Source organism: Equus quagga, chromosome 11, assembly GCF_021613505.1.
Source record: "Equus quagga isolate Etosha38 chromosome 11, UCLA_HA_Equagga_1.0, whole genome shotgun sequence".
NCBI lineage: Eukaryota > Metazoa > Chordata > Mammalia > Perissodactyla > Equidae > Equus > Equus quagga.
The window spans coordinates 62,913,654-62,929,549 of record NC_060277.1 but is presented as its reverse complement, the minus strand read 5'-3'; the positions used below and the strand labels follow the sequence as shown (position 1 = coordinate 62,929,549).

Genomic DNA, 15,896 nt, shown 5'->3' with positions numbered 1-15,896 from the left:
AATATGGACATTTTAACTATGTTAATTCTTCCAAACTAAGGGCATGGAATATCTTTCCATTTCTTTGTGTCTTCTTCAATTTGTTTCAATGATGTTTTATAGTTTTTGGTATACAGATCTTTCACTTCTTTGGTTAAGTTTATTCCTAGGTATTTTATTATTTTTGTTGCAATTGTAAATGGGATTGTATTCTTAATTACTCTGGCTGCTACTTTGTTTTTAGTGTATAGAAATGCAACTGATGTTTGTATGTTGATTTTGTATATTGCAACTTGACTTGATATCACATATTTGGCCACAAAACAAGTCTCAATAAATTTAAGAAAATTGAAATAATACCAAGCATCTTTCTGACCACAAAGTATGAAACTAGGAATCAACTACAGGAAGAAAACCAGAAAACCTACAAAAATGTGGAGATTAAACAAAATGCTACTGAACAACAATTGGGTCAATGAAGAAATCAAAGGAGAAATCAAAAAATACCTGGAGACAAATGAAAATGAAAATATGACATGCCAAAATCTATGGGAGACAGCAAAAATTGTTCTAAGAAAGAAGTTTATAGCATTCATAAATTGGGTTTGGGGAGCCCCAGCACCATTGGCTGTAAGGTCTAATAGCACACTTCTGTTGCAGTTTTCCTGTTAAATGAGTAGGCACCCGTGTAGATGGTTGCTAGGCTCAGGGGCTTACAGTTGCTGTAGACCTCAGGCCTGCAAGGCTGTTGTCACCTCTCTTAGGATTGCAGCTGAGTGGGGCTGGCCCTAGGCATGGGAGCACCCAATTGTTTCAGGCTTTGGAAGGTGGGGCCAATTTCCTTTGTGGCTGTTTGTAAAGCACAGGTCTTCTGCCACTGATAAGGCCCACCCCTATAGATCCACACACACTGTAAACACAGTCCTGGTCCATGCACACTTCCCAACCCCCTGGAACATACCCAGTCGCCCCACTGTGGAGGCCCCCACCTCTCCACCAGTGCCTCCCACAGTTCACCTGGTCCTCACACGGGTGCTGCCCCACAGAGGCAGACACACTCACCTGCCTGTAGAGGATCCAGGCACCCAGTCTATGCAGTCTGAAAATTTGCCCAAGGGCTTGCTGTTGGGTGGGGCCAGTCCCTGGGGTGGGCTGCCTATCCTGGCTGAACTGGATTAAATCTGTGCTCTAGTGGGTGTGGCAGACCCCTAGGCTAACAGGCCAGAGGAAGAACTCCAATGGCGTCTGCCAGCATCTGTGTCAGCATGCCTGTTCTAGGTCATAGCAATGGCTGCCACCAATGTCTCAGTCTCCAGAGAGGTCCTACCTCTCACTGAGATGCACTCAGAGCCTATCAGGTGAGTCTCTTTTCATCAAATGGCTGTGCAGCTTTCTTTCTGGTGATTTTAGGTTAGTCTCTGAAGTGGGTGAATTTGTCTGTGGGCCCTTTAAGAGCAGGCTTTATTCCGCTTATGTCAATAGCTTTTCTGAGGGTATCCCCATTGTAGTTAGTAGCCAGTGAAGCCAGATAGCCTGACACTTGTCTCAGTTTTGCTGAGTCTGAAGGATACTTATAGCGATGTCGTGCCCCAGCTCAGGTCCCCACTCCTCCAGGGAGGGCTGCATACCTTAGGGTGGCTCCCTCCCGGCTGGCTTTTTTTTCACACAAAGGTGGCTTTTTGCTCTCCAGAATGAATTTCTGTCTCTTCCACCTCAGTCAGGACTGTCCCTTGTGGTGGGGGTTCTTTTTATCCAGTTTTCAGTTCTCTCTCCAGGGTAACTTTTCCAAGAATAGTTGTAACCTGATTGTGTTCATGAGAGGACATGAGTTCAGAGTCTGTCTATGCTGCCATCTTGACAAGATCTCTAATCAATTATTTCTTAATTCAAGTTATTGATAAAGATATTGAACATCAGGGACATGAGTCCTGGTGATGCCACTAGAGGCCTCCCTTCAGGCAGATATTGTTGTAATCGTGTTCATATGATTATTGAAACGTGTGGTAGGTAGAATCCTAAGAATGATCCCCAATGACCTTTCCCTTATATAATCTCCTCCCCTTTGAGTATGGGTAAAAATTATAAATATGATTATGTTTGTCCCATGATTATGTTTTGCTTTATGGCAAAAGGGAAATGATTCAAGTGGACCCGATATAATCATATGAGCCCTTAAAAGCAGAGCTTTCTCCTGCCTGAAGGCAGAAGGGGAAATCAGAGAGATTTGAAGCATGAGAAGAATTTGGCACGCCATTGCTGGTTTTGAAGATGGAGGGAGCCATGTGCAAGGATGGTAGAATGGCTTCTAGTAGCTGAGAGATCCTCTGGCTAACAGCAACCAATGGGGCCCTCAATCCTACAGCTCATAGGAATTGAATTTGGCCAAGAGCTTGAATAAACTTGGAATCAGGCTCTTCTCCAGTGTCCAGATGAGAGTCCAGCCCAGCTGACACCTTGGTTTTGGCCTTGTGAGAACCTAAGTAGAGAATTCACCTGGACTTCTGACATACAGAAGTAGGATAATAAATGAGTGTTGTTTTAAGTCACTAAATGTATGGTAATGCCTTACATAGGAATAGAAAATGAATACAAACCAACTATGATCTCACAAATTCTTTGACTAGCTAGACCATATTTATTTATTTATTTGTGTTCATTGCTGAAATCAAGATACAGAATCTTTTGATATTTTATTTATCTGCCAGTTGAATAACTATGTCAAAAAAAGAAAAGCTACATTTCATATATTTAATGCCTTAAAAAATAATACCTTGAAAGTGGACTGGCTTTCTGCTTTTCAGGTTACTTTCATATCTCTTGTCTCATCTTATCCTCCCTCATAAGAGCCTGGTGGGGCAGATAAGAAGAAATCCTATAGAAGTCATTTGCCCAAAGAAAACAAGACCGACTTTAGCTTGATAATAGGAAAGCCTTTCAAACAATTAGAACTGGCCCACTGTGGAAGGGGCCGCCTTCTAAAATAATAAACTGCCTTACTGGAAGAAAAGAGTACATGATCGTATCTGAAGGATTCAATGGGAGAGAGCCCCGTGTGGTTAAAGAGCCAAATCCCTGAGGTCTCCTCCAACACTAAACATTTTGTGTTTCCAATAAGCAACAAAACTAAATTGATCCATATCTGTGTTGGGGTTAGTTGGCTAGGCAAGAGGTTTTCTTAAAGGATTCCTTGCCATTTTCGCAATTGCTATTCTTTTTGAAGCAGCAAATTTATCTAAATTCCTTTGTACAAAGAAAATACTGCATGATGGGCCTCAATAACATATGTTTTTTAAGGCCCCAACTTTTAATAAGTTGACCAAGTCTCACAGACACTTTGTAGTAGAGGCAAGATTTGAACCCAGTCTGTCTGACTCCAGAATCCTTGCCTGAACTCACTATAGTGTGATCTGCCTCCCTCACTAGGAAACAGGAGCACATTGAAGCAGCTGGCTTGGGTGATTAAAGGGATGGACACTAACAAGACCACAGATGGAATCTTAGAACAGGAGCATGTGTCCCAAAGGACTGAGACATCCTGCCAATTCAGTAGCCCAAGCATAATGGCAACCCCTGATGTGAAAGAGAGAAATGCTATTTCTTTCTTTCCTTTGTGTTTTTCTCATGGTCCAAGTTAAAGCCCCACTGGCCCTGTGTTAGTTATTAGAGCTTATTAGATAGCCCACTTTCCCCCGCTGAACCTCAGTCTACACATCTATAAAATAGAGGCATTGGATTAGTTGATCACAGAAGTCCCGTCCAGCTCTAGAGTATTATTACAGGAAAAACATACACATTTTGGCATTCCCCCCAGTGCTTCTTCTACAATAATCAGAAGCTCAGTAGATACCCAAAAAGAGATTGACACCCAGTTCTGAGGATTTCTTTCAGAGATTCTTGAGTTTTCTATGAGAATTCTATGTTTGTGAAGCCTTGTGCTTTTGGGTTCCCAGATTCGTTGAGAGCCCTGCAGCTCCAGTGAGAAGAGGCCGGGCACTGCTCTCTAGCCAGCAGAGGGAACAGCCCTGGGGCAGAAAGGGGGTGGCAGGGAGGATGGGGAGGAGAGTCAGCTGCAGGCTGGGATGCCACTGGTCCAGGCAGCTGCATTTCCTCCTGGGAAGTACAGGGCTGGGCAGCAACAGGTCCCACTAGTTCAAGAAGAAGCCTGAGGCTAGGAGAAGTGGAAGGCATGGGGCCAATCTGCAGCCGGAAACTCAGAGCCAGGGAGGGCACGTATGATTAGGCTGCACATAGGACTCTGTGAAGATCTGGCTATGAGTATTTGAAAGAGGAAAGAATCTTTGCCAAATGGTAACAGTGACCGAGCAAGGTGACACGGGATCCAGCTTTTCACCTTAACACCAGGTCACTTCTCCTCGGGGCCTGCCTGACAGATCAACTCTAATGTGAGCTTTGTCCACAGGGAAAAGTGAGGCGGCTGCATGAGCCTGGCTCACCAGGGGTTAAATGCAGCCTGGGTCCCCTGATCAACTGAGTAAACATATTCCATCACACCGGAAAACTCCAGTGGAATAGTAATCCCACACGCCTCTCCTCTCTGCCTGAGGGATCTGCCTTCCTGGGTATCACTTCCAAAGGCCAGAGTAGATATGGGAATCTGCACTTATTTAAAGCAGAATTCGAGAACTTACTTCAAGTCTATTCAAAAGCATTTTGGTTCTAGGCTTAGTAGGATCAGTGGGGACTCAGTCACCACCTGGCACGAAAGGTGGTAACTTGGAGTCTCTGGTCAACTCTAGACATCAGATTCAGAAATAAAGAGAATTCATTTCGGAGGTCCCTTCAGATGTTCCCTCCCCGTCCAGACTGCACGTTGAGCGCCTATGTATTGATTTGCTAGGTATTAAAAACTTAGCCAATGGCACATTTTTAACAGCTTTATTGAGTTACACTTTTCCTCCCTTCAAGTTCACCCATTACAAGAGTTCAATTCAACGATGTTTAGTAAATTCACCGAGTTGTGCAAGCATTATCACAAGCCCGTTTTAGAACATTGCCATCACCCTATTTGCAGTCAATCCCCACTCTCGCCGCCGTTCCCAGGCAGCCACTCATCTGCTGTCTATCTCTATTTGTGTTTTGTGGACATTTCATAAATGAAATGATATAATATGTGATCTTTGGCATCTGAATTCGTTCACTTAGATTGTTTAAGGTTTATCCATGTTATAACATATATCAGTACTTCATCGCCTTATATTGCTGAATAGTATTCCATTGCCTGGATATATGACATTTTGTTTATCCATTCGCTGTGGTGGACATTTGTGTTGTGTTCAGTTTCTTAGTGTTATGAATATTGCTCTGAACATACCTGTGTCAGTCTTTGTGTGAACAAGTGCTCTTATGTCCCTTGGGTAAATTCTTAGGAGAGGAATTATTGAATCATATGGTGGGCTGTACTTTTAAAGAAATTGCCAAACTGTCTTCCAAAGTGACTGTACCATTTTACATTCCCACCAGCAATGTGCGAAGTTTCCAATCTTTCCACATCCTCGCCAACACTCGTTACTGTGTCTTTTTGATTATAGCCATCCTAGTGGATGTGTAGTGGTATCTCATTGTGGATTTAATTTGAATTTCCTTAATGACCAATGATGTTGAACATCTTTTCATGTGCTTAGTATGCAAAGGCACATTTCAAAGTGAGTCTAATTGGAAATTTAAGTCTCCTTTAAAAAGTACTAGAAATAAATTTAAAGACAAGTTTATTTTATTGTCAGTAAAAATAGTGACAGGAGGATTAAACAGATTGAATGATTGATCCATTCATTCACGAATTCATTTGCTTGTTTCATAAATAATTATTGAGTGTCTATATGTGCCTGGAGCTGTGCTAGGTTCTGGAGAAGAAACAATGAATAAGACATAGCCCCACCTCCATGTATCTTATGAAGATGTATATAGAAGATGTGTATTATATACATGTATCATACATTTTGTTGGAATTTAAAGTGGAGTACAGCAGAGTAGGAGCTCAACTGAGGTGTGTCTTCTCACTCCATGTTGAGGGGTGAAATAATACTTAGTGGGTGAAGTAACATCAAATATGAGCCCCAAGGGGTTAGTAGCAATCAACTGGCAAAGACTGAAGAGGAACGTCATCCAGGTAGACTCCTTGAAGGGTTGGGGGCTGGATGGGAAAGGAGAGAGGGACAAGCATGGTCCTGGTGTGTCTAGATGTCTTAGCCCGTTCGGGCTGCTGTAACAAAATACCACAGACAAGGTAGCTTATGAACAACAGAAGTTTATTGCTCGCAGTTCAGGAGGCTGGGAAGCCCAAGATCAAGGTGACAGCATGTCAGTTTCTGGTGAGGGCCTCCTTTCTGACTCCTGAGCTGGTGCCTTCTCACTGTGTCCTCACGTGGTGAAAAGGGCAAGGGATCCCTCTGGAGCTTCATTCACAAGGTGCTAATCCCATTCCTAAACACTCCACCTTTGCGACCTAATCACCTTCCAAAGTCCCCACCTCCTACTACCGTCATCTTTAGGGGTTAGGATTTCAACATATGAATTTGGGGAGGACACAAACATTCAGACCATAGCACCAGGCAAGTGAAAATAGCTCCTCATGAATAGGCTTTGGAGTACTGGGGCCTGGAGAGAGAGGAGCAGTGAGAAGTGAAGCTGGGGAAGTAGGCAGGGGCACGATGAGGAAAGGCCTAGCAGAGAGCCACTGATGTCCTTCAGGGAGGGAGCATCATGATCAGATGGTCCTTTAGAAAGTTCTCTCCACAGCACTGTGGGCAGCAGACAGGAGTTGGGGTCTCTGTGCTTTCCTTTACAGAAGTTGTGTCAGGCCTCCTATGGCCTTGAACCTCAGCTCTATCTCACTGGGGACCAGCAGGGCCTGAGCTATTCATCTGGCCACCGGTGGCACCGAGAATGACCTATGATCTCCTGTGTTTGGCAGGTGCTACATCACCCTCACCCAGTCTCTGCACCTGACCATGAGTGGGGCTCCAGCGGGACCTGCAGGCACAGGCAAGACGGAGACAACCAAGGACCTGGGCCGAGCACTGGGCATCATGGTCTACGTGTTTAACTGCTCAGAGCAGATGGACTACAAGGTACAGCCCCAGCTTCAGAAGGGACTAGGTACTGGGTGGCAGTCCAAACCAGGGATCAGGTCTAACCACACCACCCTAGTCCAGCTCAGAGGCCCAGACAAGGAGGTCTCTCCTCCCTCCTTCACAGGAGACCTCAGGACCCTTGACCCCTGGAGCTTGTGGACCTCCCTGTAAACCTTAGCACCGGGAATCTGCTTCCACTGATGAGATTTGCAACCACAGATGAGTTACTTCACCTTTGGGGTCTTCCACTTGTCATGTCAAATGAAGAAGTTGAACCTATATTCAAAGGCCTAAGTTTGCTATTTGACCTAGAATCACAGAAGGGCTCGTAAGTGGCTAACATAAAGTCTTCACATAAAAATCATATTTGGGCTCTGCGGTAAAAGGGGGCATTTCCCCTGGAATATCTACAAGGGCAAACTGTTCTACAAGGGCATGTGTCACTTCTGAAGACAGCATAGATTAACCCCTACTCCTTGCAAGAGATGCCCAAAAAAGACAAGTGCAAGGAGTGCAAGGCTAATGTTCTTCATTCAGGCACTCATTTTTACATTTTTTTTTAGTGTATCCCAGGTTCTGTGTCATAGAGGAAAGCAAGAGAAACAAAAGGCCCATGAGGTTACCTCTTAGCAGCATTCTGCTCACAACTAGACCTTATATAGATTCCTTTTTAAAGAAGTGTAATAACAGATTATCTCACTGTCTGACTATTTTTATTTTGTTTTATTGTATGTATTTTTGTAAACTGCCTTCAGTCCGTTTTGAAAACAAGATGGCATGTAAATAAATTTAGAATTGAAAAAATAAAACCATTTCATTAAATGGATTAAATATTTTTTATGTAAATCATATGATATATTAATTGTAAAATAAATTTAATTTAAAAATAATTTTAGAGACTGCAAGATAATACTTGCAGTTACCACATATAGAACTCTTTAAATGAGATTCATCTTCTATAACTTTAATAAGTTCTCATATATAAAATTTTACTGTGCAAAGGTTTGCAGAGTGCTATAGCACTGTGTTTTTTCCTAGCAAGCAGACAAAATGAGGATTCAAACCCAAAATAGCTGTCCTCCCCATAGTCTACATGCTCTAAATTTTAACATGGTTGCTTTTATTGATGAACACATTAAGATAATGTTTCTCTTTAAGTCAGGCTGGAAGAAGAAAGATTTTTTTCCCCCTTTAAAGAAATAAACTCAGCCTTCAGGATTGTTTTGTTTCTAGATTCTTCTATAGTTGAACAATGGTGGTATAGCTTCCCGAGAGGAACATTCTGGAGTATGCACTCATTTAGATGTAGAAGTCCTGGTGATTGACTGGAAATTGATTGAAGACAATCACCCAGATTTCTTCAAAGTCAAGCCCAACATAGCAAACAGAAGGAGATGGGTTGGCCCATGGCCAGGGGTCACTAAGGTCATTTTACCTAATCCTTTCAAAACACATCACTGAACCCCGACCCCACTGATTCCTCTAAGAGTACAGGGTGAAAGGAGGAGTCTATCCTTTGTTTGAACTGTGAGTGAAGCTTCAGTCATGTGAGTTTAGGCTAGAGACTGATCAGAGTAACATCAATAGGTATAGCCATAGTGAAACCCTAAAGGGGTTTGGTGCCCTAGACATCAAACATCCTTTGTGACTAAGCTGGTAAACCTCCTCTTCCCTTTGTTGTCCAGCTATTCAGAATTATTTTTATCACAAAGCACATCCAGCAATCAAGTTAATTTATTGAGTATCACCATTGCTCAGCATGTTTTGGGCATGATGGAAGGGTATCAAAAGTAGATATAGGTACATAGATAGATAGGCAGATAGATAGTCAGATGATAACTAGATAGATGATAGATAAAGTACAACCCAGTCCATTTAGAGAGACAAGAAAGATATATTAAATAATTAGGGGGGATACCAGACAGTATTACTCTGAATGCTAATGTGTGTCCTACAAACTCTAAGCTGTGGAATATTCCAGTGTAGGGGGAGGGCCACAGAGTGCACTGGTCAGGAAAGACATCATGGAGGGTGTGAGACCCGAGCTGTTTAAGGTTTGAGTGAGTGCAAAATAAGGCATGTGACATTCTAGCAAGGCTAACCCATTAAAATACCAGCTTTAAAGACATGACCAAGTCTTAGGTGCAGTTGATGTCCTACCCCTCATTCTGACTTCACCCCTGAGCTCTCCTCATAGGGCTTGGCTGGGAAGAGGAGAGGAATGGAGTGAGGGTCAGGAAGACCTGTCATGGACTTCACCAGGCATCATTTTGATGTATTATTTATGACACAGCAACATATTCTGTTTCTGTATCTCTAGAGAAAAAGCTAGAAATAAACATGGAATGATGACTGAGTACATTAAAGCAGACTGGGGAACAGGAGTAGATAAGAGATGGGGTTGAAAAGGAAAGGAGGGACACAAAGCCACTGAGAGACTCTGACTTTGAAGTGGTGGGCTACAGAAAGACCCTGCAGCCTTCAGGAAAGAAGTAGGAGCATGATGAAAACAAATGGTATTTAAGGAAGAATCTTTGAGCAGCCAGATGAATCAAGATAGGAAGAGACTGGAAGGAAGGAAAGTATTTGGCGAGAACATTGAAGTCATTCAAACCAGAGAAGGTGAGGAGCCAGATGATGAGGTAGTAGGAATGGAAAACAAAGAACTAGAGGCTTAAAATATGTTTAAATAAAAATGATACCTGGGGGGCCGGCCCCGTGACCGAGTGGTTAAGTTGGCATGCTCTGCTTCGGCGGCCCAGGGTTTCGCTGGCTCGGATCCTGGGTGCAGACATGGCACCCCTCATCAGGCCATACTGGGGCAGCGTCCCACATGCCACAACTGGAAGGACCCACAGCTAGAATATATGGCTATGTACTGGGGGATTTGGGGAGAAAGAGCAATTAAAAAAAAAAAAGATTGGCAACAGTTGTTAGCTCAGGTGCCAATCTTTAAAAAAAAAAAATGATACCTGGGGAACCTGGGGATGGGGTGGGTGGTGAAACAGAGGGAGGAGCTAAAGTGGAGAGTTTGGGCTGTAGTCAAGGACCTTTACAATCCCTTCCGCCTCAGGAAGTCTGTAAGGGGGCATCGGGTAATGAGGTGGGCATGAGAACAGTGTGGAACATGGGGAAAAGGGAAAGTTCTTGCTTTCCTCTAGTAGTGCTGGTTGGAAAACCCATAAAGCCAGCCACTTTCTCTGGAAATGGTTGCATTTTAGTGCTAAGATGTTCTTTATATGATAGCAGCAATACTTCCTCCCTTGACCTCAAGTTGGAGAGGCTGTTGATGAAACATCAAATGGGTTTGAACCCAAAAGTATCTGGAATTCTTTTGACCTCTCTGTAGCACCAACACTATAGAACACCCACTCTTTCTTGAGATTCCCTCCTCTCTTGGCATCTGAAACATTATGCTTCCACAATTCTCCCAACTCTCTGATCTTGCCTTCTCCATCTCATTTTCTGATCCTCTTCTATAATTTCAAGTTTTGGCTGTATATTGATGACTCCCAAATCTACCTTCCAGCTTTACCCAAGTTCTATTCCTTTACCTGCTTTATGTGTATACATTCTCTCCACAACCTAACTAGTAGTTCGTCGAGGGACTAGCCCTCTGTGTCTAGCACACGAGCTATGCACAGAGCTGATAGTTGAAAAATGTCCACTGAGTAAATGAATGGGACTTTTCCATTATTTACAGTTTCCAACGCTCTAATGATGTCTCCTTGCCAGTGGCCTTGAGAGTGTCTCCCAGTAACCTATTCTTTTATATTGCTTCATGGTTTACTGGTTTACATTGAATGCCCAGAATGGTTTTTATTTTTAGGACAGATATACCATCTTCCCTTTGAAATTCCTTCCTTGCTTTCTTTTGAAAAAATTTACCTATAATTTATTTTCTCTAGATGTTATCACTTCCCACTCCCATCTCCCGCTTTCTATCACTCTGGGAAGCCTGGGTATTTGGGCATGGATTTAAAGATACAGACATAAACTTTTTCATCAGCACACGCCAAGGGCTGAGTGGGAGGCTTTTTGTCTGTATGGTGAAGGAAAAATAATCTTTTATTCATTTCCTGGGATTTTGAAAGCTAGAGAATCAACAGTAATGCAAGCCTGATGACATTTTAAAGGGATTTTGGTCCAAGTATCTTGAAAAGGTTCTGTTTGATCCCGTGGCTTATGTTAGCACCTACAACCATCAAAAATTTAATTGTTCTTGAAATTTTAATACACGTTTCTAACCAGTGGTCCTTAGGGGACTGGAAGTATCTGTAATAAAGAGGATAGAAAATGACTTAGACGTGTATGATATGCCCAGCACTGTTAGTAATTTAATCTTTGTACATTTTGTTGCAGTCTTGTGGCAACATCTACAAGGGCCTGGCACAGACTGGTGCCTGGGGCTGTTTTGATGAGTTCAATAGAATCTCCGTGGAGGTCTTGTCAGTGGTGGCAGTGCAGGTAAGGGGGCCAGAAGTTGGTGGGAGCCCCAAAGCCTTCATGCCAAGCGTTGTAGAAGTCTACATCCTGTTTTCAACCTCTCCTCATCTACTTCCCTGACCCCCTGCCTCCTCCCTCTGAAATCAGGTCCAAGTGCAGGATATGGGGATCCTGCAGGTCCCTACCAGGGTGGATCCATTTACTGACTGTGGCACTCCATTTTCTCTGCCTAAAATGGGCATAAAGAGCATCTGTGCCCCCTGCTTCATAAGGGTGAGGGGAGGATCAGACCAGATGGCAGAGCCCAGCTCCTTGGAATGGGCACGGACTTTGGAAATTGTCGGACTGGGGCTTAAAATTCAGCTCTTCCCTTGCCTGAAAGTCTGGGCAAGTTACTCCACTTCTCTCAGCCTAATTCACTTAATTATACAGTCATGTGATGCATAATGATGTTTCAGTCAACAACAGACTGCATATGTGACAGTGGTCCCACAAGACTGGTACCGTGTGGTCTAGGCATGTAGTAGCCTGTACCATCTAGGTTTATGTAAGTACACTCTACAAGATTCACACAATGATGAAATCACCTAAGGACACCTTTCTCAGAACATATCCCCCTTGTTAGGTGACACATGACAGTATATAAAGTGAGGATTACTATGTGAATGTTATTGAATGAAGAAAGACATTTTTGGGTCAGATTTTATGTAAGCATGCCACTTGTCTTTCAATTCACCTAAAAAGCACTTGTTGAACACCCTCAACATAGTAAGTGCTGTGCTCAAGATTAGGGTGAAGGGTCCCCAGTTGAATAGGACATGATCCCTAACTTCAAAAGATGAGTTCTTGATGGGGCTGACCTGGTGGCATAGTGATTGGGTTTGTGCACTCCACTTTGATGGCCTGAGTTTTGTAGGTTCAGATCCCAGGCATGGACCTACACACCGCTCATCAAGCCATGCTACGGCAACGTCCCACATACAAAATAGAGGAAGACTGGCACAGATGTTAGCTCAGGGACAATCTTCCTCAAGCAACAAGAGGAAGACAGGGTGGGGCTGGCCCGGTGGCATAGTGGTTAAGATCGTGCACTCCACTTTGGTGGTCCAGGGTTCACAGATTTGGATCCCAGGCACGGACCTATACATTGCTCATCAAGCCACACTGTGGTGGCGTCCCACATAAAGTAGATGTAGATTGGCAACAGATGTCAGTTCAGGGCCAATCTTCCTCACCAAAAAAAAGAGAGAGTTCTTGAGACAGAGATGAGCACTGTTCAGTGTTCTAGAAGTGATTTGAATTCTGACTGTCAGTATGGGACAAGACTGCTAGATATGTTATCTTGAAGCCAGGCCTTAAGAAGATGGAGAGGATTTGGATTAGGATAAGCATCTCATAGACAGTGGGAGCAGTGGACAGGGGGCGGGGGTAGGGAAAGTGAACAAACCTTTTTTGAAAGTCTGTTCTGCACCAGGTGCATCTCATATATCATCTCTTATACCTTGTATCTTATGTGTCTCTCTTATCCCCACAACAGCCCTATAAGCCGTCATTATTAACGTATATATAGAATGGAGAGAGGGACTGAAGATCAGAGGGGAAAGGGCACACCATTAGCAAGTGGCAAGGTTAGTATTTGAAGCCAACACTGCCACCCATGGGATCGAGCACAGATTTGGTGTATATGGGGTAAAAGTCTAGAGGAGAAAATGAGATGAGAGAGACAGGTTTGAACCAAATAGTAGACAGACTTAAATGCCATGTTGTGGATTCTGCTTTCTTCAGTGGGCCGCAGGGCAGCCCGGGAGGTTTCAGAAAGGGAAATTACCCTCCACTTGGCAGCAGTCGTGGCAGGGGCTGGGCAGGAGGAGAATCAGTGGCTGCAGTCAAGTCACGGGTCTCTCACGGGGGTCCTGATTGGAGCTGCAAAGGCCTAAATGGGAGCCTGCTGCCCCCAAGGCCCGCAGTCAGCATAGTGAGCTGTGTCCTTTGCCAGCACTAAGCTGAGTGCCCCCATTTCCCACTAGAAGAAACTGTGGTTTCGGAGCCTCCCCCTGGCTCTTGTCTCAACAAGGCAAAGCCAATGTCAAGGTCCCATACAGTGATCAAAGCTCTGGCGAGGTCCTTGGGGCGGGTGCTCCTAGTTTGTACCCATATACCATATGATCAAAAATGTTTAATTTTCCTCTTATCAATTGCTTTTATTTTCAAAGCAATATGTATACAGTACCAAAAAAGAAAACTGGAGCTATGAGGGACTCTTTGGTCCCTATAGGGCTCTGTTTAATTCTTTCAGCTCTAGACAAAGGAGCAAGGACGAAGTTTAGCTGAACTGACATTTTTCTTAAGTGTGCAGAGTTGAGGGAAAGGGCACCAGAAGCGGAGTGGGATGATCTGCAGACGGAAGGTTGTCCATGGTGGAGGAAGCCAGCGGGGGAGCATCCTACCCCTCCAACTGGCCTGTCTGCCCTGGCAGGAGCCAGCCTCTATCCATATAACCCCCACATGCTGTCACCTCTCTCATCCAGGCGTCTGTTGCTGTCACAGGTAGGCTGGACTTGGAGCCGTGGGCAGGTGCTGAGGTCACCACATGGCTGAACAGTGGTGGAACTCATACCATCAGCTAGTTCCATCACTAACCCTTGTCTCCAGCTGCCACTGGAAGGCATAGGTGGTCAAGGGCTCTGCAAGGTGCCTTCACTTCCTCCTTTCCTAAAAGTGGTCAGGCTTTCCATCTCTTGCATGTGACAGCCAGTTGGTGCTCCCACCCACTGACTCTTGCCTGAACTATTTCTTGGTGAAGCTCCTGAAAGTTGCAAAAATGTGGAGCTCTTCTCTCATTCCCAGCAGTGATTAATGGTTTTCCCTTTCCTTATGTTTATTCGACTCAGTAGGGGCTAGTAGAGGAAGGAAGTCAAATGGTTAGCCTGAACATTCTCTTGGACTGAAATCTTTGACAAGCTCAGTTCATGTTTCAGGCTGTCACATTGGTAGCTGAAACTGGCTATGGTGGCAGAGAATTTTCACTGTGGAAACTGGCACATTCTACAAATTAGGGGCATTTTTGCTTTCCTGGAGAACTGGTTGTTAAACATATACCAGCACACCTCTGCCTTGCAAGATTGTGAAGTCAGTGTCGCCACATCTTTTCAATCTTAAAGAGAAGCTAAAAGTCCAGATTTTTATTTAAAAATCTCTGGATTTCTAAAAGTTGTCAACTCATTCAATTTAAAAAAAAACCTGGGCTGGACAAAGAAAGCACATTAGCTGGCTGCATTCACCTTTGCACGGTCACTTCACAACTTGGAACCAAAAATGATGCACCTGTAAGGTCTCTTTGAAATTTCGGTATAATCTATTTTCGGGCAGAAGATGTGGAGCCAAAAACTCCCATAAACCTTTCTCAGAGAACTAACTCTAGGCTGGAAAGGTTCTGAAAATCAGCAGAGAAGCGTAGGCTTTTGATTGATAAGCCATAATTCCACTGCGTACCTCAAATTTTTCTCCTTACGTCTTCCACTGCAGATATCTAGTGGCTGATGTCTTCCTCCATCTTTTTATTCTCTTGCCCACTATCCTCTGGTATTTCTACCCACCTTCATGTCCACCTCTCTCATCTTTGCTTTTATAATTTTCTGCACCCTCTCTTCTGCACCCTCGCTGCTTGCCACAGATTTCAGAGGGCATTTCCTCTTCTCACTAGCCAGGTTGCGCTCCTGTGACTGCACTCACTCACACCCAGGACCATTCATCATGAATAGTTACACCTATAGTGCCCCGACGCAGCACTCAGTGCTGGGGGGCAGGGGGGTGCCAAAGGGCTCTCTTAGTGTGCTCCCCCCCCCCCAAGGAGCCGAGGGCAAGAGCAAAGGGAAAGCAGTAAGAACCAGACCAGGGTCAAAATAAAGCCCATCTTGGGATCCAGAGATTGTGTGAGCAAGTTCCACGTGTGCTTGGGATTTTAAAAGAAAGGTTCCTGCAGAGTGGAATTAGCCAGGCAAGTGGGCAGGGAAGTGGTTATGTGTGTAGGCTCCGAAACCACACTGCAGTGTTCAATTCTGGTTCAGCCACTTACTAGCTGTATGACCCTGGGCAAGTCCATGTCTCAAGTTCCACATTTGTAAAGGGGGGTAATAATAATACCTACTTGGTGCAGTTGTAATAAATATTAAATGCGTTAATATGTGTGAGGCACTTAAAACAAAGCCCTACAGATAGTAGGCACTCAATAAATTTTAGTCTCTGTTATGATGACACTGGTAGTGGTGGTGGTGGTGATGATGATGATGGTGGTGATGAAGGTGGTGATGGTAGTGATGATGATGATGGTGGCGATGATGATGATGGTGGTGGTAGTAATGTTGGTGGTGATGATGGTGG

The 15,896-nt window shown here is 44.1% G+C and overlaps 1 protein-coding gene across 11 annotated transcripts in view; it reads left to right on the top strand.

The window, feature by feature from the left end:
- Positions 1-15,896, top strand: part of DNAH9 (dynein axonemal heavy chain 9) — a 324,423-nt gene that overhangs the window by 96,578 nt on the left and 211,949 nt on the right. For all 11 annotated transcript variants that reach the window (XR_006890674.1, XM_046676357.1, XM_046676358.1 and 8 more), the window contains 2 exons: positions 6,911-7,067; positions 11,433-11,537. Coding sequence is in view for 10 of the 11 variants with exons in the window: in XM_046676357.1 (XP_046532313.1) it covers positions 6,911-7,067; positions 11,433-11,537 (262 nt within the window). In the remaining variant the exon portion in view is untranslated. The remainder of the gene's footprint in view (positions 1-6,910; positions 7,068-11,432; positions 11,538-15,896) is intronic.